A 25,772-nucleotide genomic window follows, 5' to 3' on the forward strand; every position below is an offset into this window, starting at 1 on the left:
GCTGGAGTTTGAGCACCTCAATGATGCCATGAGCTAAACCGTGAAGGGCCACCCAAGACGGGAAGGTCATGACAGAGAGGTCAGACTAAATGCGATCCCTGGGGAAGGTAATGGCAACCCGCCCCAGTATTCTTGCCGTGAAAACTAAATGGATCAGTACAACCAGAGATATGTCGGTATACCATCGGAAGATGAGACCCCCAGGTCGGAAGATGGTCAAAATGCTACTGGGGAGGAACAGAGGATGAGTTCAAGTAGCCCCAGACGTGATGACGCAGCTAGCTCAAAGCCGAAAGGACGGCTAGCAGCCGACAGTGCTGGTGGTGAACGGCGAATCCGATGTTCTAAGGATCAACACACGATTGGAACCAGGAATGTAAGATCTATGAACCAGGGCAAATTGGATGTGGTTATTGGTGAGATGTCAAGATTAAAGATAGACATTTTGGGCGTCAGTGACCTGAAATGGACTGGAATGGGCCACTTCACATCAAATGACCACCAGATCTACTACTGTGGACAAGAGAACCACAGAAGAAATGGAGTAGCCTTCATAATTAATAGTAAAGTGGCTAAAGCAGTGCTTGGATACAATCCAAAAAACGATAGAACGATCTCAATTCGAATTCAGGGCAAGCCATCTAACATCACAGTGATCCAAATATACGCCCCAACCACAGATGCTGAAGAAGCTGAAGTAGAGCAGTTCTATGAGGATCTGCAGCACCTACTGGACAACACGCCTAAAAGAGATGTTATTTTCATCACAGGAGACTGGAATGCTAAGGTGGGCAGTCAATTGACACCTGGAATTACAGGTAAGAATGGCCTGGGAAAACAACAAAGCAGGACATATGCTGATAGAATTTTGCCAAGACAACTCACTCTGCATAACAAACACTCTCTTCCAACAACCTAAGAGACGGCTTTATACATGGACTTCACCAGATGGACAACACCGAAATCAGATTGACTACATCCTTTGCAGCCAAAGGTGGCGGACATCTATACAGTCGGTAAAAACAAGACCTGGAGCTGACTGTAGTTCCGATCACGAACTTCTTCTTGCACAATTTAGGATCAGACTAAAGAGATTAGGGAAGACCCACAGATCAGCTAGATATGAGCTCACTAACATCCCTAAGAAATATGCAGTGGAGGTGAAGAATCAATTTAAGGGACTGGACTTAGTAGATAGGGTCCCGGAAGAACTATGGACAGAAGTTTGCAACATTGTTCAGGAGGCGGCAACAAAATACATCCCAAAGAAAGAAGGCAAAATGGCTGTCTGCTGAGACACTAGAAGTAGCCCAAGAAAGAAGGAAAGCAAAAGGCAACAGTGATAGGGGGAGATATGCCCGATTAAATGCAAAATTCCAGAGGTTAGCCAGAAGAGATAAGGAATTACTTTAAAACAAGCAATGCGCAGAAGTGGAAGAAGACAATAGAATAGGAAGGACAAGAGACCTCTTCCAGAAAATTAGAAACATCGGAGGTAAATTCCAGGCCAAAATGGGTATGATCAAAAACAAAGATGGCAAGGACCTAACAGAAGAAGAAGAGATCAAGAAAAGGTGGCGAGAATATACGGAAGACCTGTATAGAAAGGATAACAATATCGGGGATAGCTTTGACGGTGTGGTCAGGGAGCTAGAGCCAGACATCCTGAAGAGTGAGGTTGAATAGGCCTTAAGAAACATTGCTAATAACAAGGCAGCAGGAGACAACGGCATCCCAGCTGAACTGTTCAAAACCTTGCAAGATGATGCTGTCAAGGTAATGCATGCTATATGCCAGCAAATTTGGAAAACACAAGAATGGCCATCAGACTGGAAAAAAATCAACTTATATCCCCATACCAAAAAAGGGAAACACTAAAGAATGCTCAAACTATCGAACAGTGGCACTCATTTCACATGCCAGTAAGGTAATGCTCAAGATCCTGCAAGGTAGACTTCAGCAATTCATGGAGCGAGAATTGCCAGACGTATAAGCTGGGTTTAGAAAAGGCAGAGGAACTAGGGACCAAATTGCCAGTATCCGCTGGATAATGGAAAAAGCCAGGGAGTTTCAGAAAAACATCTATTTCTGTTTTATTGACTATTCTAAAGCCTTTGACTGCGTGGACCAGAACAAATTGTGGCAAGTTCTTAGTGGTATGGGGATACCAAGTGATCTTGTATGCCTCCTGAAGAATCTGTGTAACGACCAAGTAGCAACAGTAAGATCAGACCACGGAACAACGGACTGGTTTAAGATTGGGAAAGGAGTGCGGCAGGACTGTATACTCTCACCCTACCTATTCAACTTGTACACAGAACACATCGTGCGACATGCTGGGCTTGAGGAATCCAAGGCTGGAGTTAAAATTGCTGGAAGAAACATTAACAATCTCAGATATGCAGATGATACCACTTTGATGGCTGAAAGCGAAGAGGAACTGAGGAGCCTTATGATGAAGGTGAAAGGAGAAAGTGCAAAAGCTGGCTTGCAGCTAAACCTCAAAAAAACCAAGATTATGGCAACCAGCTTGATTGATAACTGGCAAATAGAGGGAGAAAACATAGAGGCAGTGAAAGACTTTGTATTTCTAGGTGCGAAGATTACTGCAGATGCTGACTGCAGTCAGGAAATCAGAAGACACTTAATCCTTGGGAGAAGAGCAATGACAAATCTCGATAAAATAGTTAAGAGCAGAGACATCACACTGACAACAAAGGTCCGCATAGTTAAAGCAATGGTGTTCCCCGTAGTAACATATGGCTGCGAGAGCTGGACCATAAGGAAGGCTGAGAGAAGGAAGATCGATGCTTTTGAACTGTGGTGTTGCAGGAAAATTCTGAGAGTGCCTTGGACTGCAAGAAGATCAAACCAGTCCATCCTCCAGGAAATAAAGCCAGACTGCTCACTTGAGGGAATGATATTAAAGGCAAAACTGAAATACTCTGGCCACATAATGAGAAGACAGGACACCCTGGAGAAGATGCTGATGCTAGGGAGAGTGGAAGGCAAAAGGAAGAGGGGCCGACCAAGGGCAAGATTGATGGATGACATTCTAGACATGATGGACTCGTCCCTGGGGGAGCTGGGGGTGTTGACGACCGACAGGAAGCTCTGGCATGGGCTGGTCCATGAACTCAGAAGAGTCGGAAGCGACTAAACAAATAAACAACAATTTGGAAAAGGTGGGACCTCTGTTCACTTTTAGTATTTGAAAAAAGTCCTACTGAAGCTTGAATGAGTCTAACACACAAATCTAGACTTTCTGTTTCTATAGGTTCCTCTTCATACTAGGTGGGATTTTATAAGTTGAAGCAAATCGTGTGGATGCTCAGTGACAGACAGCCGAGTTGAGCAGTAAACTTGCTTAATGATAAGGCATGCTGATAGACCAGTCGGACCAATAGAGAATGGCGGCATTATGGCGGGAGATTTCAAATGGCGAGATCTGCAGTAATGGGCAGCAAGCCTCGGTCAGTGGAACTCCCACTCTCAAAACTATTACTACGTCAAGGTTAGGCTATCGTTACTCTTTATCAACAAGGATGGGGGAGCTCCAATAGGAACTGAGGAAACGGGACGATTGGTCCCAAATCCATTGAACTGTCCAATGAGTTCTAGGGGCGTGTCTTACTTATTGACCAATGATGATAAGCGGCGGGGCGGTGCAACGTGCTAAGGGGGGGCGATTACATTTATTTGACATTTAATTGTCCAATAGAAAAATACTGCTCCAGCCTAATATGTGCAATAGGCATACTGTAGGCAGGACGCTGTTCCAAAAAAGGCGCGAGTGGAGGAGGAACACGTAAGCAATTTGAAAGGCAGCAGATTTATCCAATCGGGCGCGTAGGCTTGGGGCCGCGTCCTCATTCGACTTCGGAAGGCGGGTTCAAGACTAACGGACGTCGGCATCGTCGAATAAACTGTGGCCACTCCCCTTCCCTTATGTGAACAGAGATAGGAATGAGCGGCAACATGCATCTACTCTATTGAATAACAGGCCGAGACTCGCTTTCCAAAGGAAGTCTCTTTACGCCAATCAGCCCGGAGCACGCGGGTGGGAGGTACGGGAGGCCGTCTTTGCTTCAGGGGCACAATGGAGGCACAACGGGGAGAAGGTGGGGCCGCCTGTGATTGACAGTTGAGCCTGGCCAACGGCACGCCGCGACCACGGGGCCGGGAAAGTGACAGGCTTTCGGACGGGCGAATCGCGAGGGAGAAAGGGTGGGCGCGCGCGCGTTGTGAGGAGGGCGCACCAACAGCGGAGAATAAGAAACGGAGCGCTCGTGCGGGTCTGCGTGTAAGAGAAAGGAAGAAAGGGAAAGGGGGGAGGAGTGGGGAGGGAAAGCGAAGGAGGGTTCGTGGAGGTAAAGTCCGTTGGGGGCGCCGGCGCGTGAGGAGGAGGGCGTGGAGGGGGGGAGAGAGAAGAAGAGCGGGGCTCTGTCGCGCGCGGCGATTAGACCAAGGCGGTGCGCGTGGGATCCCGCGAGGAAAGGGGAGGCAGAGGGAGGGGAGGTCTCCTAGGGTCGCGTGAGGGTTGCGCGAGGCTGGGGCAGAAGTGGGTGCCTGAGCCTTCGACTTCGCCTGTCACTCAGCCAGCCCGTCTCCCTTTGTGGGGAAAATACCAAGAAACCCCCTTGCCGCCCTCCCCGCCCGCATTTCGTTTCCTCTCCCGGTCCAAATCCTGATCTAACAAAGCCCCGAATGGGCTTTTCCTCCCAGTGTCAGAGCCCCCCTTTTCCTTTCTCGCTCCTCTTCTGCTTCATCATAAATAGCCTCTATAAATAACAGTCGCGTTTACTCTCGCTGCCCCTCAAAGCCAGGTAGACATTCTCTGTCTGCCCTTGGAATGAAGGGTTGGGGATCAGTTAAGGATCATCCGCCCCCACCCCCGCAACTCTCCCTTCGTGCTCTGTAATCGTCTTTCTGGAAATAAACACTCGTTTACACTTAGACTACTCTACCTAACTCGATGTCTTCCAGACATACTGGGCTTCCCATAATTTTTAGGCAGAATTCCCTGGAAGATGAAAAGAGTGTTTAGTCCAAGGCATCTGCAGGCTGGGAAAGTCTGATTAGACTTAACAGTGGTCCCCAATCAAAATCTTTTCTTTTTCAAATCTGTCACATGGTCAGTGGCACTAACCAGCTTTCTCCCATCTCTTCACTTTCTGCTCTCCTAGTTCTGTGTTAGCATCTTCCCTTTATAGAGTTGGCCCAGAAATTTCCTATCCTCAACTAACTGTGTTGTACTCAGGCACAGAATCCAATGTGGCTCTTGTCCATTATTGCACACACTGTTTCACACACCGCTGCTCTATATATTTATTTTATTTTTATCCCGCCTTTATTATCTTTATAAATAACTCAAGGCATGACTAGAACTCAGAGCCTCCTGGTTTCTAGCCCAGCACCTTAACCACTAGACATATAAAGTTGCTGTATGAGGCAGCTCACTAGGTTTTAAAATTACTGTATCAAAAATAAGTGGCCTGTGCAGATTCTTCAAGATGTCTTATGTGGCAGGTGTTAAGACCTTTAGGTGTTTAGGACAGTTATAGAACACTTTAATGAGCAAGCTGTTGTTGCATTGATTTTGGTCTTCAGAATTGCCCCCCCCCCAAAATAAAATGAATGAAATTATAGATAAATATGAGCAAAGAAAATTGGATTAGATCTTCACTGATGAATGAGACAGGAACTTTATCCCAGCAATCTGGTGTGGGAGGCTGTTTGAAGAATGGGAGTAAACTTTGAACCAATTGTTTCATATTCAGAACTTGCTTGTTTACCGGCATTTCTTATTTCCTGAGCTTTTTGATGTGTACACAATTATCACTGTATTTGATTTCCACTCCTGCAAAGAATTCAGGTATATGAAATCATAACATTTTCCCCCACACAGCACCCTGGGATTTTCATTTTTATTCAGTAAACTTATGGTAATGCATCTTGCTTATTTCTTAAACAAAACTAATGATGTGAATGTACTGTAAAGCAGAGAGATCGCAGTGATTGTGTTCATACAGTGGCAGCAGGCATAATGTAGTTTGCTTGTTTGCTGCTTAGAGTAATGTATGAATGGAACCAATTATAGTTTACCCAATAAACCCTGGTTAGATTGATGGTAGTGTGATACACAAGGTAGGTCAGAGGATTTTGGTTTGAAACAACTTTGAAAAGTAGGCCGACAGAATCATATGCTGGGGAATAGTTAGCATGCTGTCTCTTGGCTGTTTGTATTCTTTGCCCCAATCTGATGCCTTCCCAATGTGCAATGGGATGGGCAACATTTGGTGGCATAGAGCTGCATTCAACATTTTGGGGGAATCCAAGAACATGATGAACAGAACAATGATGCAAATTGTGTGGATCTATTTTTCCTTGGTTTTTGAAGATGTGGTTTTGTTTTTTAAACTATGTTAAGCTTACTGTAGGACATGCCGTACAGTTTTCAAGCTCTGTATCTCAAAATGGTAACAAATATTTCCACAGATTTTCAGCAGTAGCATTCAGAGGAATCTTGGGGCTACAGTTTGTCCATCCACATTCTGCAAATTTTAGTCCAATACATCTGAAAGATGCCAGTTTAGGAAATGCTGCTTTATCTAATCATATACAAGCTAATTTATTTAAAAACATATAAATGCTCCTATAACCATTCCCACTATATTAATGTAATTACAGAATTCTGCTATCCTGAGTTGATTAACTGCCATTTTTCTCCTCTGGCAGCGCTGGGAATTGGGAGAAGAAAAGTGAGAAACTGCTAGCCTGTTATAATTCAGAAAACAAAAGCCAGGAAACTCTCTGGCCCAGACTATGAAACAGGAATTTGCATGCAAACAGACTTGTGCTCCTTACAAATAGATTACTGTAATTGTTAATTGATACCCTATCTCTTCTGAAGAATACAGGTAGTCCTCGACTTACGACCGCAATAGGGACTGGAAAATTCATTGTTAAGCGGTGCGGCTGTTCAGCGAGGCATCACGTGACTGCACCCCCAATTTACAACGTTTTTGCAGCGGTTGCTAAGCAAATCACTATGGCTGTTAAATGAATAATGTGTACATTAAGTGAATCATGTGGTTCCCTATTGATTTTGCTTGTTGGAAACTGGCTGGGAAGGTTGCAAATAGCAATCACATGACCCCAGGATGCTGCAACTATCATAAATACATGCCGGTTGCCAAGCACCCAAATTTTGATCATGTGATAGCAGGGATGCTGCAATGGTTGTAAGTGTGAAGACTGGTTGCAAGTAATTTTTTTCAGCACTGTTGTAACTTCAAGCAATCGCTAAATGAATGGTCATAAGTTGACAACCTGTACTTTGGAGACAAGCTTACCATGGTTTGCTGAGAAGAAGTATAACTTTTCAACAACTCCACCTTAAGATAGGGATAGTCATGTAGAAAGGAAAACCTGCTTGTTCACTTTGCACATCTGCTGTACAAATGAAAAGTTGCATACGAGTAAATGCATTTCAAGCAGTAGAGAATTTCGAGGTAAGATGTGGAACTGCTGCAAGTTTGGATAACTTGTTAGACTATTTAATTTTTGGCATTCAGGCCCCAATTTCCTGACTTTTTGAGATACAGGAATTTATGTTTTATATAATTTGTAATATAATGTTTATAATTTATATAATTTCTTTTATCCTTTTATGGCTTCATACAGCATAATTGAACCATAAACTAATCACATAGATTGGATCTGCCCAACTTGCTAGGCTAAAAATACCTTGTTTGTGGTTCACTGTGTCATGTTTAAACCAGATAATAAGACTGAATAAATTGTGATTCAGTTAACCATGGGTATGCATATCAGGTGAGCATAGCTACTCTCTTACTTCAAATTATTACTTTGGTCTTCTTAGCCATATGGTCTTAGCAGGAGGCAGCACTTGGACTGGGCTTGGAAGCTAAGTATAGTTGGGGCTGGTTAGTATTTGAATGGAAGCCATAGCTATAGGCTAGTCTGAGAAATTGCAAAATTATCTAGGAAGAAGGCAGCAGCAAGTCACTTCTATGTAGCTGCCAAGAAGACCACATTTACTGATTGATTTGCATTTGTATCTTGCCGTAATCTAGTAAGACTTGCTGGTGTTCATGAAGCTATTACACAACTGCTCAGGGAGCTGGTTGATTAGAGTCAAGGCATTGACATGAATGTTGACTTGATATCCCAGTAGTATAGCTTCCACAATATTAAGAGTCATGGGGCCTCCTAACTCAGCAATTGATGTTCTCTTGCAAAATCCTGTTTTCATAAGAAGAACAATCCTAGCGGAAATATAAACTGCTGCGAGAGTGAGGAGTTTGCAGGGCATCTGGAATATAAATTGCTTTGATTCAGTTGAAAGCCAACTGGGCAAGTCCATTACAGGAAATGGGGGTCTCCTTGCAAGATTATATGGAATGAGTTTGAGCCTGTTGGTTCTGAGGAAATGGACAGGGTGCTTGTGACATTAGTCCTGCCACTTGTTGATTGGATCCCTCCCTTTCCTGGCTAGTGAAGGTTTCCAAGGAGGTGACAAAAGGCTGGATCAGAGGAGTAATGAACTCATCCTTGAGAGAGGGGGTGGTTCTGCTTGCCTTGAAAGAGGTGATGGTATACCACCTACTCAGGAAGCCATAACGCTTTCATTGGCTAGATTGGCAGCCATATGTATTGAATAAATAATTTATTCAACTGTTTTTGGGGAACTACTGGCCGCTCTCTAACCTCCCCTTCTGGGGAAAGGTTGTGCAGATATAAAGTAGATTATCTATGCCCTCTTCAGCCAGGATTCAGGCTTTGTAATGGAATGATACTGCACTGATTGCTCTTGTGGAACACCTGTGGTGGGATCAGCCATGGGGAAGTGTGATCCTCCTGGTCCTTCTTGATCTGTCAATAGCATTCAGTACCATCGGTTGTGGTATTCTTCCAGAAACCTTTGGGGCTTAGGAATAGTGGTGTTGTTTTCTAGTGGTTCTCCTCCCCACAGAATTGTGTCCAGTCAGGGAAGGGGGATAGAGAAGAAGTCATGCCATAGGACCCTTCTTGTAAGGTGCCACAGGGCTTAATGCTGTCGCCTCTCCTATTTAACATTAAGATGAACTGTATAGATGATAATCCAGTTGTACATCTTGGCCCTGGGTCAAACAGGAGATGCAGTTGAGCTTTTCTCCTGATGCCTGGGGGCTATGAGGGGCTGGATTGAGGAACAGACTCAAGCTTTATTCTAGCAACATAGGATAGCTGTGGATTTGGAACCAATTAAGGCCAGTAATGGTCCATCTTTGCTTTTTGTTGGGGCTGTGCTACCCTGTGCCAAACTGGTACACCATCTAGGGGGTCACAGCTATTTGAAGAGCAGATGGCAATTGTGTCTAGGCGGACCTTTACGCGAGTGCATCTAGTGTGTCAGTTATGACTGTTCCAGATTCAGGGAACCCTTTTCACAGCAATTTATGCTTTGATCACCCACTGATTGGACTAATGCAATGTGCTGTACTTAGCACTGCCCTTGAAAACCTTCTGGAAACTTTATGGACCAGACTTACAGGTGCAGCTCATTATACCCAATGTGTCGGGACTGGACCAAGAACGACGCTGAGTCAGTGTATTGACAGTGTATGTACTGTAGTTCTTTATTGTTCTCACTGTATAGACAGAATCTTGCCAGACTAAAGCTATCCTAACCTGGGAGAGTCTAGGGCAGGGCTACCCTGACTCTCTCTGACCCCCTGCCAAGACTCGCTAGACTGCGAGCCCTCTTATCAGCTTGGAATGCATTCCCTGCTTCCTGGGAATCAGCGGCAGCGCTGAATTCCACCACACAATGAGACCAATACTGTGAGAGCTGCACTGATTACAAATTGGCATCCAGGTGCAATTCAGGGTGCTGGTTGTCATATTTAAAGCCCTTCTTGGCTTAGATTCTGGATGTCTTTGGGGCTGCCTGCTTCAGTGGTATTTGCCTGTCCAGTAAGATATTGAAGGGAGAGCTTTCTGCAGGCCCCCGTGCCAGCGGTGTCATCATTAGGGGCCATGAAGGCAGCCTTTCTTCACTTCTGTCCCTCTTCTTTGGGAAAGGATCTCTTCTGAGATTAAACTGGCACCTTCCCTGTTTTTGGGGGGGCACATAAACTGGTACCGTCCCTGATTTTTAGGGAATGATGTGGTTGGGCCCATCCTACAGTAGAGTTTCTTTTTCAACATGAATTTTTGATTGTTGCTGCATGTTTATGGTTTTTACTGTAATTGGAAATGTAAGCCTAGAGTCTGTTTATGACTAAAGCAGTGTATAAGCCTGAGTGAGTGGATAAGTAGATAAATAAATACATAGTATACTATACTATGTATGATAAATACATAGTATTTGGATCAACGATCTGGTACGTTGAAACTGTTGTCAGGAGACAGAGGAATCCTGACATTTTAATGTGAATCTAGAGTCATTTTGTAGTCATACCTCTTGTTCTAACAGATGAATGGTTCTGCTGGCACTATCTTGGCCCTCAAGACTCTTGGAGAACAAGTATTCTAAATTGCTAATAATAATATCGATAAAGAGTATTATGACTTGATCTTAAGCTGCTGTCTTATACTGTATGTCACAAGTGTTTTGGGGGAGAAGTGAAAAATGCATAAAAAAAGAGGAGGCCAGGTTTGGAATAGTTCCAGTATCTCCAGAACTAGAAGGAAGCAAGAATTCACAGGCAACCAAGAAGAGATCTTGACTGTTTCTGTATTTTAAAATGTGGCCTCTCTCTTAGTCAGGCTCAACATTTGGAGACTAAATGGACAACAATACCAAAGTGGCTTGCCATTGCCTTCCACAGTATTTCTTTGTCTTCCCAATCTAGTTTATATCTCAGTGATTACTGTTATTCTCCTATCCAGCCAGGTCCAACCCACAAGGTCAGGTGCTGCCACCTGCTGGATATCTATCCCAAAGATTCCCTCTAGATGGATTTACCTCCCATGATGGAGGGCACAGATTTGAGGGAGATTGAACAGGAATTATTTAATGCTTTAGAGTCTAGCTTCCCCCATAAAAATATTCATACTTCATGTTTTGAGTTATGTAGCATGCTTTTAAAACATTTTACTAAGAGAATATTTCAAGAGAGATTTTTGCAGTGTTTATTCCCCCTCCCCTGCCCATGGAAAAGTTTGTGATTTGTTGATTAGATCAAAGAATGTTGTATGAGCTTCAGCTTTAATAATGTGGTGCTGGAAGGTTTGCCACATATATCTAAAAAGTTACATCACAGATAATGCATAATAAAATAAGTTTTGTTCATCAGTTGAGTTTGTTACTGATTAACTTACATCTATAAAAACTTTCTTGGTTTATACTTTAATTATAAAAATTGCAGTATACAATGGAAAAGTCAACATAGTAGAAAAATTATGAGCAAATGTGGCAAAATGCTCCTTATGCTATTTTTTTAGTTGTTAGTATATTAGAACAGTTCTAATAAAGGCTAACTTAGAAAAAGGAAATCTCTGCTGTGTGTTTCTGTGATGTGCAAATAGTGAGGCGAAAACGTGGTTGTGCTTTTGCTTATTTTAATATTTGCTTGTCTGCATTTATCGGAGCTTAGATTCAAGTTCCCAACTTCCCTATGTATTTGGCTTTAATTGTCTGCCTTGCCTCTCTCTTGTGGCTAGCAGAGTTGAGAACAGCATGGTTCTGGAAAGAAGATGGGCTCTACTCGGGTAACTGCCAAAGAGCTATGTGAGAATGACGACCTTGCCACGACGCTAATTCTCGACTCCTACCTTGGCTTTAAGACACATAAAATGAATGTAAGGTAAGGAAAGGGCATGGGAATGGGAATGGAATAACTCTGAAAATTTAGGTTGCAAAGCAGGAACATACACACACACACACAGACACACTTATTTATTTATTTATTTATTTATCTATCTATCTATCTATCTATCTATCTATCTATCTATCTAATTTGTCCTGCCCATCTCCTCCCATCGGGGGACTATGTGTATGTGTATATCTAACTATCTTGGGATATTAAGCGGTGAGGATTCAGAATACTAAGAAACAAAAGAATACTTTTGTTTCAAAAGAAATCCTTCCTTTTTCATTCCTACAGCCCACTCCCAGCCATCAGAAGAAAGCACCATTTACGGGAGGCAGTGGAGGCTTTCCGGAAACGCAAGGACCTAGAAGCAGCATATCAAGCCTTGATGCAGGGTGGCTGGGCCTGCCAGTATTTTGCAAACCGGAGCCATCAGCAAGAAGCTGCCTTCAAGACTCATGTACAATCCTGTCTTTTGCCTATTTAATGGCTAGAGAGCACATTGAAGTCTGAAAGAGTTAGTTAGATAGACTTTTTCTTCCCAATCCAGTTCCTTTCAGATGATTACATTATAGCTCTTACCATCCTAGTCAGCATGGCAGTTAGGGTGGTGGGAGTTCTATTTTAATGCCATTCTAAAGAATCAGGTTTGGAAAGGCTGTTGCATAACGTGTTATTTATTATTAAAAGTGAATAATGGGGCATGCTGTAAGAATGTATGGAAGTTAGAAAAAAGTACTTACCCTAATCCAGTCTATGCCTTCCTTTCCTCTAGACCAGATGAGATGTATTGGTGCTCTAGCCACTTACAACATAGCATCAACTTTGTAATTAAGTAACATACAATTACTAGGCTATAATCTTTTTTTTTTTTACTTGCCTGTTACTTGTAACACAAGCTGGCCGTGAAAGTCCACAGAGGCTGGCTGTTGATGAAAGGACAAAGAAGTATGATTTCCTTCTCTTTTTCTTTTTTGGCTGAGCTCTGGTGTTTTTAATCATCTTCAACTGACATGAAAGTGAGCTGGATAGAGAGAAAATTGTCTGCAAACTATAGTGAGATACATTTTATATGGGAAGAGAGCAAACATGTTCAAAGAAAAGATATGAGCATTGTGTCTAACTTAGTGCCTCTCCCTCTACTAATTCTTCCAAATAACTGCCTTGCAGTGATCTTATCCATCATATAATACTCTGTCCACATTCTAAAAGGCCTAAGCCTAGCTATCTTCAAGCTGGTATCCTCCATATCTTTTGGATCAACTCCCATAGACCATATGTTGTAACACATTTAGAAGATACCTGTTCAATACTTTATACTGAAAAGCCAGTCTAGTGCATGAATCTTATATAGATACATATCTCCATGCTAATAACAAAAAAAACCACCCCACAATGTATGTCTATTTTTTAATCTGACCCAGTGCTGCCTCATCTCTGTTTCCTCTTACGGAATATTTATGTTAGCTTTCAAGTTCTTATTTAATTATTTCAGGAGTGTATAGACAATTTTGATACAATTCAGCTTCTATCTTCCATCTCCATATTTATGTTTATATGGAAACTTTATGAGTTTTTTCTTCATCTCTTTTAAGATTAATGAATTATGGTTATTGTATGATAACCAGAATTGCTTTGTTCTGCTTGTTCTGTAGATAATAATTAAAGGCAGATCCAAGGAATAATGAGAGTTTTATTCTTTGGTTGATAACTGTTATAAACAGAGAGATTTTGTTATCTCCGTCTCTTCATCTAGAGGCACGCTGCTGTTAGTGTCACAGGTGTCATCAAATTGCTACAATAAAGTATTCATTGCACATGAATAACCCATTACTCAGAATTAACCCAATCTCGTATGTCTTCCTTATTTATTTATTTTTGAATAACCATACCTTTCTGGTTTTTTGACTGTGCCTCCACTGATTTCACAAAATCCTGATGTTTCTGTGGTGTCAGTAGTAATATTTTATTGTGTTTTCAGTACTTTGATTTTGTCTCTTTTCCAAATGATAGAATTAATTCTTTAGTCAGTTGTAGATCTCCTCTTCCTGTGATAAACCACATCATTACTAGTCTGCACAATATAAGTTTTCTTATATTCAAATATATATATACAGATAGACTGCACCATCTGTTGTCAATCACAATGTTTGCCCCTTCCCCTTATTTCCTTATGGTAGCCAATCATTGAGGATAAATTATCTACATTAAATAAAGCTGCCCTAGTTGATGAAGGAAATCTAAAAAGGCTTTTCGATGTAAGGAAGTTCAGGAATCAGTAGCAGTCTAACTTCAAGATTTATGCATTTTCTTAAAAGGTGTAAACTCCAGCAGGAGGGGAGTAAGGCCAGAATAAGATGCCTTATTTTTTCAAAAGAAGAGAAATTGCCTAGAATCCTAAGATGGGGGTAGACTGGGAGCGAAAATGACTCTGCATGTTTAATTCAGAGAATATTGCTTGGAACCTGGATTGATGGGAGCCTTCTCTCTCTATCTCTGTCCCCCTCTCCCCCCCCAGATTTTTCGGTATCTTCGCATTTTCCTTCCCGAGAGTGGTTTTGCCATCAGACGCTGTAGTCGATATTCCTTAGAAATAAATGGAGCCCGGGTGGTGTCTACAAAATCATGGTAAGGTCATAGTGCTACCCCTCCCCCATGTCGCAAAATTATTAACTTGCATGCTGGATTATACTAAAAAAAATTGAAATAGAATTATGAACCATAAAAAACCAAGCATGTACAATGTAGTACAAAGAATTCTAGTATCAGAAAGTTAAGAACATGTCTTCCCTGAGAGGAAGATTTATATATATATATATGTGTATATATATATATGTGTGTGTATATATATATATATATATATATAATTTTTCAAATTTTGCCACCGCCCATCTGCCCCCAAAAGAAGGACTCTGGGTGGTGGCAAAGATAAAGGGAGGGGCAAGGGGTGCTTCTGTGGTGAGGGTATTCCACAACAGGGCATGTCCATCAGAAAAGCTTGCTTTCTAGCCAGCATCTAAGGAAGTGGATAGTGAAGCAACCATGCATTTGCTCCTGGGATTGCAGCAGCATGGTCCTCTTGATAGGAAATGGTTATTTCTTTTCTTCCCTCCCATAAGGAGAAAGAATGATAAACTGGAGCTTTTAGAGGGCTACATTGCAGAACTGACAGAACCGGATGAAAGCCTCCTCCGAACAGGTGAAAATGACTTCAGCATCATGTACTCCACCCGGAAACAGTGTGCCCAGCTCTGGCTAGGGCCTGCAGCCTTCATTAATCATGGTAGGTGGAAGTCTTCACTCAGCCCTGGTTCTTTCCTTCCTTCTTCTGTCTTTTCCCACCCACAGTTTTGCTGGAACTCTTTATTTCTGGCACCAGGAATGTTCTTACCTACCTTATATTGCTGTATATTTATCCCTATTTTTGGAAAAAAATGATGACAGAATAAATCTCTATCTAGAACAGTTTTTCTCAACCGTGGTAGGTTTAAAATAGGTGGACTTCAACAACCCTTGCTGGCTGGGGAAGTCTGGGAGTTGAAGTCCACCCATCTTAAACTTGCCAGGGTTGAGAAACACTGATCTAGAATAATCTTAGAATGCCACTCCCAATGCTGAATAAAACAAGATGGCAAGGACCTAACAGAAGAAGAAGAGATCAAGAAAAGGTGGCAAGAATATACAGAAGACCTGTATAGGAAGGATAACAATATCAGGGATAGCTTTCACGGTGTGGTCAGTGAGCTAGAGCCAGACATCCTGAAGAGAGAGGTTGAACGGGCCTTAAGAAGCATTGCTAATAACAAGGCAGCAGGAGATGACGGCATCCCAGCTGAACTGTTCAAAATCTTGCAAGATGATGCTGTCAAGGTAATGCATGCTATATGCCAGCAAATTTGGAAAACACAAGAATGGCCATCAGATTGGAAAAAATCAACTTATATCCCCATACCAAAAAAGGGAAACACTAAAGAATGTTCAAACTATCGAACAGTGACACTCATTTCACATGCCAGTAAGGTAATGCTCAAGATCCTGCAAGGTAGACTTCAGCAGTTCATGGAGCGAGAATTGCCAGATGTACAAGCTGGGTTTAGAAAAGGCAGAGGAACTAGAGACCAAATTGCCAATATCTGCTGGATAATGGAAAAAGCCAGGGAGTTTCAGAAAAACATCTATTTCTGTTTTATTGACTATTCTAAAGCCTTTGACTGTGTGGACCATAACAAATTGTGGCAAGTTCTTAGTGGTATGGGGATACCAAGTCATCTTGTATGCCTCCTGAAGAATCTGTATAACGACCAAGTAGCAACAGTAAGAACAGACCACGGAACAACGGACTGGTTTAAGATTGGGAAAGGAGTACGGCAGGGCTGTATACTCTCACCCTACCTATTCAACTTGTATGCAGAACACATCATGCGACAGGCTGGCCTTGAGGAATCCAAGGCTGGAGTTAAAATCGCTGGAAGAAACATTAACAATCTCAGATATGCAGATGATACCACTTTGATGGCTGAAAGCGAAGAGGAACTGAGGAGCCTTATGATGAAGGTGAAAGAAGAAAGTGCAAAAGCTGGTTTGCAGCTAAACCTCAAAAAAACCAAGATTATGGCAACCAGCTTGATTGATAACTGGCAAATAGAGGGAGAAAATGTAGAAGCAGTGAAAGACTTTGTATTCCTAGGTGCGAAGATTACTGCAGATGCTGACTGCAGTCAGGAGATCAGAAGACGCTTAATCCTTGGGAGAAGAGCAATGACAAATCTTGATAAAATAGTTAAGAGCAGAGACATCACACTGACAACAAAGGTCCACATAGTTAAAGCAATGGTGTTCCCCGTAGTAACATATGGCTGTGAGAGCTGGACCATAAGGAAGGCTGAGAGAAGGAAGATCGATGCTTTTGAACTGTGGTGTTGGAGGAAAATTCTGAGAGTGCCTTGGACTGCAAGAAGATCAAACCAGTCCATCCTCCAGGAAATAAAGCCAGACTGCTCACTTGAGGGAATGATATTAAAGGCAAAACTGAAATACTTTGGCCACATAATGAGAAGACAGGACAGCCTGGAGAAGGTGCTGATGCTGGGGAGAGTGGAAGGCAAAAGGAAGAGGGGCCGACCAAGGGCAAGGTGGATGGATGATATTCTAGAGGTGATGGAATCGTCCCTGGGGGAGCTGGGGGTGTTGACGACCAACAGGAAGCTCTGGCGTGGGCTGGTCCATGAAGTCACGAAGAGTCGGAAGCGACTAAACGAATAAACAACAACAATCCTTGAATTAGTTAAATTAGGTATTTCATTTCTTCAGTGAAATTTAGCAAACCATCAAGGAAGTCTCTGAGATCCTAAAGAGCCATTCATGTACTGCATTCATGTACTTCTAAGAAAATTTTGGTCATTGACCACCAAGATACTGTAGGGCCAAAGCTTTTAATGTTGATCCCAAATTAGTCTGGGTACAAGGGGGAAAAAGTGCTGTTTTGAGTATAGTCCCTTCAGTGTTGTTATAGACGAACTTAGACATGACTGAGGTACCAGCCATTTTGCAGAGCTCATAATAACTCTAATCTGACACAAAAAGAAAAGAGCATTGTGGTCTCAGTGAGCTGTTTCTTTGATGGAATTACTGAAATTTAAAGGCACTGAGGCGTAAAGAAGGACAATTTGTTCTAAAGAAATAAAAATGTCCCTAGTTATCTGCCCAGTTAATGACTGGATAGAAGCAATTCCTTTGTAGAGCATGACCTAGTCATGTCACTCTGTATTTACACCAGTGCAAATTATATCATCTATTATTTTCTCAGTTAAGCATTTCCCAAGAATTGTGATTATTTTGGCAACTGGGAGAAATGTGGGTGCTAACTATCAGTATAGGTGGCCTGTAGATTAGGATCACTTGATGCTAGTTCTTGTGTGAGCTTTCAAAGTGAGGGACATTTAATCATGTGAATGCTCTATAAAAATTGAGAATTCGATAGAATGTTGATTACAAAAAGGCAGATGAAAAATTAGTTGGAATGTCTTATCCTAGATGTGTTTGACCATCTATCCAGGACTGTTTGTTTTTGTGTCGAATAGAGGACTGTCTAATTTTTTGAAGCTGGAACCAATTTCCCTCAAAATTTAATCATAGACTTGTGTCTCATCCATCAAAAAAACACAACACCACCTAGACATAAAAAGGCATTAAGAATAAGCTGTTCCGAATGTCTGTTTACAACCTGTTTGTGAGATAGTAGTCTTTTAAGAAAGTTTCCTTAGCTGTTAATTGCCTAAAATGCTGCATTAATAAGGTCTAAGGGATTATCTGATAGATTTAGGATTCAGAACTTAACTGCAAAAGGCAATAATGAATTGAACTTTCTTGGAAGCTTCTCCTTACCCAGCCACAACACTCAGAAAACCTTACTTCCTTTCAATATTTTTAAAATTTCAACAAGAGTTTAAGATTATCAGACACAATTGTTTTGCACCTTACTGAAGTGAGGGTGGTTTTTTATGATAATACATTCATGGGAGCTTATGTAGGAATGTCAAGTATGCTGCCTTGAGTTCCAACATGGAAAACAGTGAGGATATGAGCAAAATGCTTCTCTTTATTTGGTTACCATAATTTGTATGATACCCGTTCAATCGATCCAGATTTGTTCCTGCTTCAAAGCAAAGCAAAATGTATTGTTGAAAAGATAAGCAAGTTTCCTCTGCTGCAGCTTGTTAACCTGTGAAGAAGAAATACTTGTAATTCATGTTTACCTCTTTTTTTAAATCTCCCTCTTTCTTCTTATTGCTCCCCTCCGAAATGTAATTCCTACCCATTGTGCAACTAATCAGACTGCAGACCAAACTGTAAGGTAAGTTGTGTTGGCTTATTGTTGGGGCAGGGGATACTGTTCATTAGAATACAAGACTCTGAGGTTGGGACAGTCCCTAAACGTACTGCTGACTGCACTGAACAGGAATGAGAGGTAATATATTTTGGGAGAGGTTGAAATAGACCAAGGGCACAATACAGCAGTGCCTGGGAAACACTTAAGAGGAGTAGAAAGATGGCTGAGCTAGAAAAATATCTCCTTGTGATCCTAGAAGCCCTGCCCCATTACTCTTCTAATTCTTCACAGGAGGTACCAGACTCTTTTCCCATCCTGAAAGCTGGAAATGTGATACAATTTTCCATAGTTTAGGGCTGGGAGAAATTTCTGTTTGATATGCTGTTTTGCAAAATTGGGCTACAAAGGCATAAACACCAGTGTAAACAAACAGCCTTGAGAAAGAGTTGATTTTGGAAACTGGAAAATGTGGGCTTTCTGAAGGGAAGAGGAGACTGCTGCATTTGCCTCTTCCCTGCGGGCCTCTCGGATCTTTCCCCTCCCCTCCCCTCCCCTCTCCTCCCCTTCCCAGCTGTCCTTTCTTTCCTCCTATTTCTACCCCTAATCCATTGTTTGTGCTGTAGTTTGTCCCAATGGATAGGAACACTGCCTGCGTCAAGGTGCTGCGGGACATCGAGCCCGAGGATGAGATCACATGCTTCTATGGTGACGGCTTCTTTGGGGAGAACAATGAATTGTGCGAATGCTACACTTGTGAAAGGTGAAGACGGAGGGCAGCGGGATCCCAAAGGTTGGGGGCTGGGATGGTCAGATTTCTGAGTTTTTGATAAACAGTTGGAGGACGGGAAACTAAATGATAATCTCCATTAACTCTTGCCCTGGTCTTCCAGTGCTTTCAGCAATCATTCCTGTCAAGAAGTGCAGACTGCTTAATGCCCAGGTGTTAATAAGCTCCAGTTCTCAAGGGATGATTGCTAGTTAGCATAGGATTTTGAGTGGGGAGGGGCAGCATTTTTTCTTCTACTATCACAAGAGCCTTCGAAAGATCAACAGTAGCGTCTAAAGGCTAAGAGGAAGGAACCCTTCTGCCACAGAGATCATCAGTCCCTTCATCATCAGTGTTACCTTTATTGTGTCTTAATTTTTCGTGCATTTGGGAAGTGCCTTGGAATTTGTTTTCTCCAAGGGTAGAAAGGGATGTACAAATATTTTAAATAAGCGGCGATCTTTTTGATTAATGCTGGGCGGCTCCTTATATTGTCTTTCATTCTCAACTTCTTCTTAGGAAGGGGGAGGGAGCGTTTCGCCTCCTGAATCGGACACCATTGCTATCTACCTCAGTCAGTGAGAAGTACCTACTGAGAGAGACAGATGGCCGCCTGCAGAGGTGGAAAAACCAGTCTCGCAAGCTTGCTCAACGTAGTGTGAAAGTGGGACACAAAGCCCGGCGCAGGAAGTCACAATTACGTGGTGAGATATGCAAAAAGTATTTCAACCGGAGTGGGTTTTGTGCATCATAGTGCTGTGCAGGGCAATATGGTGTGTGCCTCCCCTGCAATGAGATCATAATGACCCCTCTGATGAGCGCCCCATTCCATCCCTGTCAGCCTCAGTGTTCGTTCCACAGCAGTTGTTACCTCAGCTCCCTTTGGGGTAACAAAAGTAAAGTACAGTAGCAATTTGCTCTTTATTAAAGTGGATACTCAAGAACTATTCTAGCTATTAGGTTAGAGCCAGGCAGAACTAACTGGCTAGCCTAACGTTATACAGTAGTTCCTGTACTGGGAAGAGGAAGCAATGTTCAGATATTTGGCTCCAAAGCGGGAAAGGTATGCCACCCCGTTGCTGCCTCCTTAATGTTTCCTGGGAACTTGCAGCTATTGTGTGCTCCCAGAAAAATGCGCAGCTTCTCTGTGGGGCTGCTGACAAGTACGGCGAGGCTACCCATGCCAGGCCTGTTTAGAGCGGAATACTTACATATTCCGAGGAAGGGTCTTACAGGATTATGGCTGTTAGTGGCAAAGGGTTGGATGGTGAGGCGGTAGGACATCTGCTTCATCTTCTTAAAGAACTTGAAAAGTCTACTGTTACAGCAGGGAGAAATGGAAGCTGCCTGTTGTGTAGTGAAGACGTGGCAGCTGTAGTTAAATAAGAGGAAATTGGGGAGAGACGTGGAATTCTTAGAACTAATACCTCTTTTCCTTTTCTAGGGGCTGTGCACAGATATACTGCTCGTTGGTATCCTAGGATGCTAAAGCCTTTATACATCCCGCTGCACAATTGCTTGTCCTGCAGAGCAGGTAGATGCAAGCTGCGTAAGCAGCCCCTGGTGTGTCTGCTTCGTTGTCCTCCTCCCGTGTGGCCTGTATTGCACCTCAGGCGATCTCTGAGGAGCAAGAATTGCCGCTTCAAGGCCCGGCAGGACTGCTCCCTCATAAAAACGCACAGTTCCCCTGGAAGCCTGGGCTTGGCAGACCGCTGCAGTTTAGTAGTGAATCTTGGGAAAAGAATTCCCTTGGACTGGGCAAGGTTTCATAGAGAAGCAGTGTGTGACATTGAGGAGAGAAAACGTCCGAACGCCAATGGGGAGTTCAGCCAGGGGGCTGAGGAACATGATTCAGGAGACACGGAGAGTTGTGCTGATGTTGCAGAAACACGTGAATCAGGATCTGGGGCTCTCCACTCAGGAAAGCAAGTTACGCTTGGTTCTTCAAGTCCTCTTTCATCCAGTCAGTTATTGTGCAGAACAAGGAGCATGGCCCAGCGCCAAGCTCAGGTTTTGCCCAAATCCCAGCTATCATCACCAACGGTAGACCCCAAGCTTTCCCAGTATGCTCATGTCTGCCTGGAAGGCCCACTTTTTGGAGGCAGGCAGTGCTGGCAGCAGCCCCTTTCAGACAAGATGGAGAAGGAGCAAGCAGAGGACCAACATCTTCCTAAGCGAATGGTTTCCTTCCCCCCTTTTGTGCCACCCAAACGGCTTCGACTGGTAGTGAGTCACGGTTCCATAAACCTTGAGGTAGCTGCGAGCTCCTGTGAGGAACTGTCCTGATCTGCTGATCTCCCATGACTGAAAACAGACTTCAGCTTCTTACTGAACTTACCCTTGATAACCAGGGCAAAACCCATCTACCAGAATTTGCCTGAAATTATCCAACTTTTTGTCTTGGTTGTGCCCTTCTCCCAATCACCTTGTATGGATTGATAACATCTCTTCTGAAGCAATGTCCCCAGTGGACACAAGGTTGTCTCTGCTAAAAACACTACCTTGTGTTCCATTCCTCCTTTTTCCCATTGAAGATGATATTTCAATTATTTTTCAGGGTACTTCCTCACTGTTCCTTTAAAAAATTGCTCTCCACTACTTTGCCAAACCTTACTGTATACCCTTGAAACTTAAGCCATATAGTAGACTGCATGGATGCTTGGGATCGCCTCCTGGTCTTTTCTTTGAACTCTGCTTTCTCTCTGACAGAGTCCTTTCGTCTCTCTACTCTATATATCCCCATGCTCTGGTTTATAGACTTTTTGACAGATGGACATGGTGTTTGGGTATTTATTGTCCCTACAGAGTGAGGCAACATTGGTGAAGTGACTTGTGGAGAAATGAAAACCAGCATCCAATCAGGGAAGTCTCTTTAAAACTTATTGTGAGAAAACCAGCAACCAGAAGTGCACATTGGCATGCAGCCTAATCTGTTCAGCCCATTTAGCCTGAAGGCTGCTCTTTGCTAAACAGGCTTAGATAGGGGATTAAATGTTTTTGCTCCTCTTCTTTTGCCATCTCACTGTTTGGGTGCCTATTGTTACAAGACATTTTCTAGTTTTGGAAGCTACTTTTATATTGGTTAATCTGTGTGACTTGTTTCTTCTTCCTGCTGGAGTTTTAAACAGATGTCTACTGGGGCTTTTTAGAATCTTAATGAACTTTAGATATTCAGGTGTTTTATATTTGATAAAGTTGAGCGGCTTGGCTTGGGGGCATTGTGATAAAGGGGCTTCCTTCTGTGAGAGGCTGATGAGCAGGATAAAAGTTCTACTCAGTTAAATGTGGCTGAGCTCAGTTCAGAGCCACACATGGTAAGTGGATTTTCTGTGTATTTTCTCATTCATCTTGCCATGACAGTTCTTAGAATTTTGAGCAGGTAGGGCACATTCTGGTGTTAGAAATCTGAGTGCAAGTTATATGGGGAGGTGGTGGCTATTGAATGGGTGAAAATGTTGCAGTCATGCTTTTTCTGTGGGTGCTTGCATTGTTTGAAATTTTGTGGAATCCTTTGTGTTGACTCTGGAGTGAATATCCAAGAGTCTTAGGACAGCCTGATGTTTCCAACCCCTCCTTTTTTGTTTGTTCTGTAGTTTGGTGCATTTAGTGTTAGAGGAGCTTTTCCAGATGACACTTGGAAGTCGTGTTAAGATGGGAGTTAAGCTGTGCGCATTTGAGCATAAGTTCCATTAAACTTAGACTTCCTTTTGAATACCTGTGGGTAGAATCCAGCAAAGGTTCCTTGAACTCTGAAGTTGGGAAATCTAACTTATAGAGCATTTAGAGTAGCATCTAGTTTGTCTGGCATGCATTTTTGCTCTGAGATTCATACCGTATTGCAATTCTGGGTTTTTCATGGGTCTGCGAATAGGTGCTGATTCATGGGAAATCACTGGTTTTGAAAGTAGTTTTTAGATATTAGCTATTGAGAGCTAGGATGAGATGAAGCTGTTTAACCTTTCCTGAGAAGGAAATCATAGGAAGGATGACCATCCTGTAGACTGGCAATTGTGCATACGCATGTAAAAGCGCCACAGAAACAATAGGCATGCAGAGACAACAGAAACAGCATTTTTCCATAAATTGATTGGGAAGGCATAACAATAGCGTATTTTTGCTCGTGATTTTAATATTTTCCCAGAGGTGTTCATGTGATTCTCCAGAATTACCACTGTCCATGCACATCCTTCCTTCTACTCTCCTAGACCTATATATATGTGTGTGTGTGTGTGTGTGTGTGTGAAAAGATAGTTTAAAAAGTGTTAGTGAACTTGATATCACAATGCTCACTGAATTAATTGAGATATAGCTGAAAGTGCACATCTTTTCCTGCTCTGTAAGCTTATTTCATGTTCGTTAAAATTAAAAAAAATAGGCATTGTTTTCTTTCTGAAAAGTTCTGTAGTAACCATTTTATATTTCATCACCATTATCCCAGTGATTTCTTGTTAATTGCACATTGCTGTTTAGTTGCATCACAGAATATGTGTGATTCACTATATATGGTATGGTCTTGGTGCCTGTGTGACCGTCTATGACAGTAGTCTTGACCTAAATATATGAGATGGTGTCTCATTAGTTTCTGAGTTCTAAAGAGGCTTCTTCTACAAGATGTGCATTTTCATCTGTGTATCAGTGTTGGTGCACTAAAGAGAAACAGGGTTTTTGGTGATTTTTCTGACTTCATGGCTCCTATTAACGTGGGTGCCCAGACCTGCTTTCTTGCTTGCTGCTTTCCATTTGTGGATGTTCCATGTTTGTTAATAGTTGCAGACTAGTGGCACAGCCTTTAGGTAGTAGCTGTAATGGGGGGAGGGGAGAGGGGGACAAAGAGGGCAAGATGGCCAAGGGTCTTGTGTAGGGAAAGGTCAGGGGTGGGAAGGGTGGATGCTGCTGCTCAGGATACTGTACACTCTCTCTGGAAAGGCAGGCTGGGGCTCAGCTTTCACCTTTCTGTGTCTCTGTTTTCCCCTCTTTCCAGGTGGGTTTATGGTTTGTGCTACCTCGTTTGGGAAGGGAAGCGTCAAGGCACTCTTCCAGTCTCTGACTTCAGTCTTCTTTCAGTCCAGTGTCTGTTAAGTCCTGTCATTTCTTTTCCCACTTTCATGCCTTCAGATTAAAAAACAGGCATGTTCTCATGAGGTGGCGTGGAGGCAGATCCAATTATTTTCTGTTCTGGCATCCTGTGTGAGTAGGTTTTTAAATCAGCCTGCTTTTTTGCCTCTCCATGTCCAGTCTCTGTTCGTTTCCCAGAAATACCATGGTTTATTGCGTTGCTTCTTCCATCTTTTATAAGAATTTTCAAACACGCTTTTGGCCTGGAGCCAATGTGCCCCCATTTCAAAAGAAAAATCAAATTCCACCTTTCCATAAAAGTTATGCTCAGGAGGGTATGTTAAGGTACCTTGATTTTCACGTAGGTAGGAAAAATAAGCAACCTGGACACCGGGGAAGGTCTCTGGTTGGCTGGGTTCCTCAGGGAATGGTTGGGTAGAAGCTTGTTATATCATTTTCTGCCCCAGTTTTTAACCACAGTGCATCAGTCCAACTACCTGCCTTTTATGGCGGGGTCATTACAAACTTGCTTCATTAGGAAACAAGTTGCTCAGCCCATAATACGCGCTAACTAGGATTGTGGGAAATTTGCTCCATCACACCACCCCCATCTCAGCACACTTGCAATGCTTTATTTAAATAGAGGACTCTTCCAGCCCTTGACCATCCAGAAGAGAGGAGAGGTAGAAGGGGTAACATGGAGCATATTTCCCGGGGTGTATGTACTTTGCATTAAAAAAAAAAGTGGTGTAACATAAACTGAGCTCTGAATCTGCATGAATTACAAAACCCAGTTCTTACGTTTTTTCTTTTGTTACAGTGGGCAGTATGTTACAGGGAATTTTGCCACAGGAAAAATTGATGTGTGCTTCCCATCTAGCCTAGCTGGTCTGTATATTTACAAATCTGTCATCCCAATGTTGAGGGCCAGAACTTGTTAGACGGAAGAAATTCAGCAGGACCTGGACTCAAACACAAATCTTGCACTGGTGCAGCTTGACTGAGTGCATACAGCCCTGGGTGTACATTAGTTTGGACTGAGCAGAAGGAGAGGGTGGGGAGGGTAGGAGAGGGTTGTCTGTCTTTTTAATGGTGCTATATTTGGAAGGATTGATGGAGGCTACTCTCAGCTCCAAGTGTGGAAATTTGAGGCCTCAGGGTATTTCCTGCCCCATGATCAGGCCGGTATCCTGAAGTGGGGTGAAGGCAGAAACTTGTGTTTGTATTTTTCATGGTGTCTGTTGTGGGGGGGGCATAATACTTCTTAAAATACTTGATTGAAATAAACTCTTTTAAAACT

At 42.7% G+C, this 25,772-nt stretch overlaps 1 protein-coding gene across 2 annotated transcripts; it reads left to right on the forward strand.

The window, feature by feature from the left end:
- Positions 1–4,210: 4,210 nt before the first annotated feature.
- KMT5C (lysine methyltransferase 5C) lies at positions 4,211–25,772 on the forward strand. 2 transcript variants are annotated; one of them, XM_063301183.1, is made up of 9 exons: positions 4,211–4,303; positions 11,674–11,816; positions 12,117–12,282; positions 14,341–14,450; positions 14,942–15,105; positions 18,656–18,675; positions 19,275–19,411; positions 19,937–20,121; positions 20,862–25,772. In XM_063301183.1, exons 2-9 carry the CDS (start codon positions 11,707–11,709, stop codon positions 21,701–21,703), a joined length of 1,734 nt encoding a protein of 577 aa, XP_063157253.1. In that variant the 5' UTR covers positions 4,211–4,303; positions 11,674–11,706; the 3' UTR covers positions 21,704–25,772. The 2 variants fall into 2 exon arrangements, with proteins under 2 accessions (XP_063157253.1, XP_063157254.1); XM_063301184.1 differs by lacking the exon at positions 4,211–4,303 and adding an exon at positions 6,700–6,761.

The sequence above is a fragment of the Candoia aspera genome, chromosome 4, assembly GCF_035149785.1.
Source record: "Candoia aspera isolate rCanAsp1 chromosome 4, rCanAsp1.hap2, whole genome shotgun sequence".
In the NCBI taxonomy this organism is placed as follows: Eukaryota; Metazoa; Chordata; class Lepidosauria; order Squamata; family Boidae; genus Candoia; species Candoia aspera.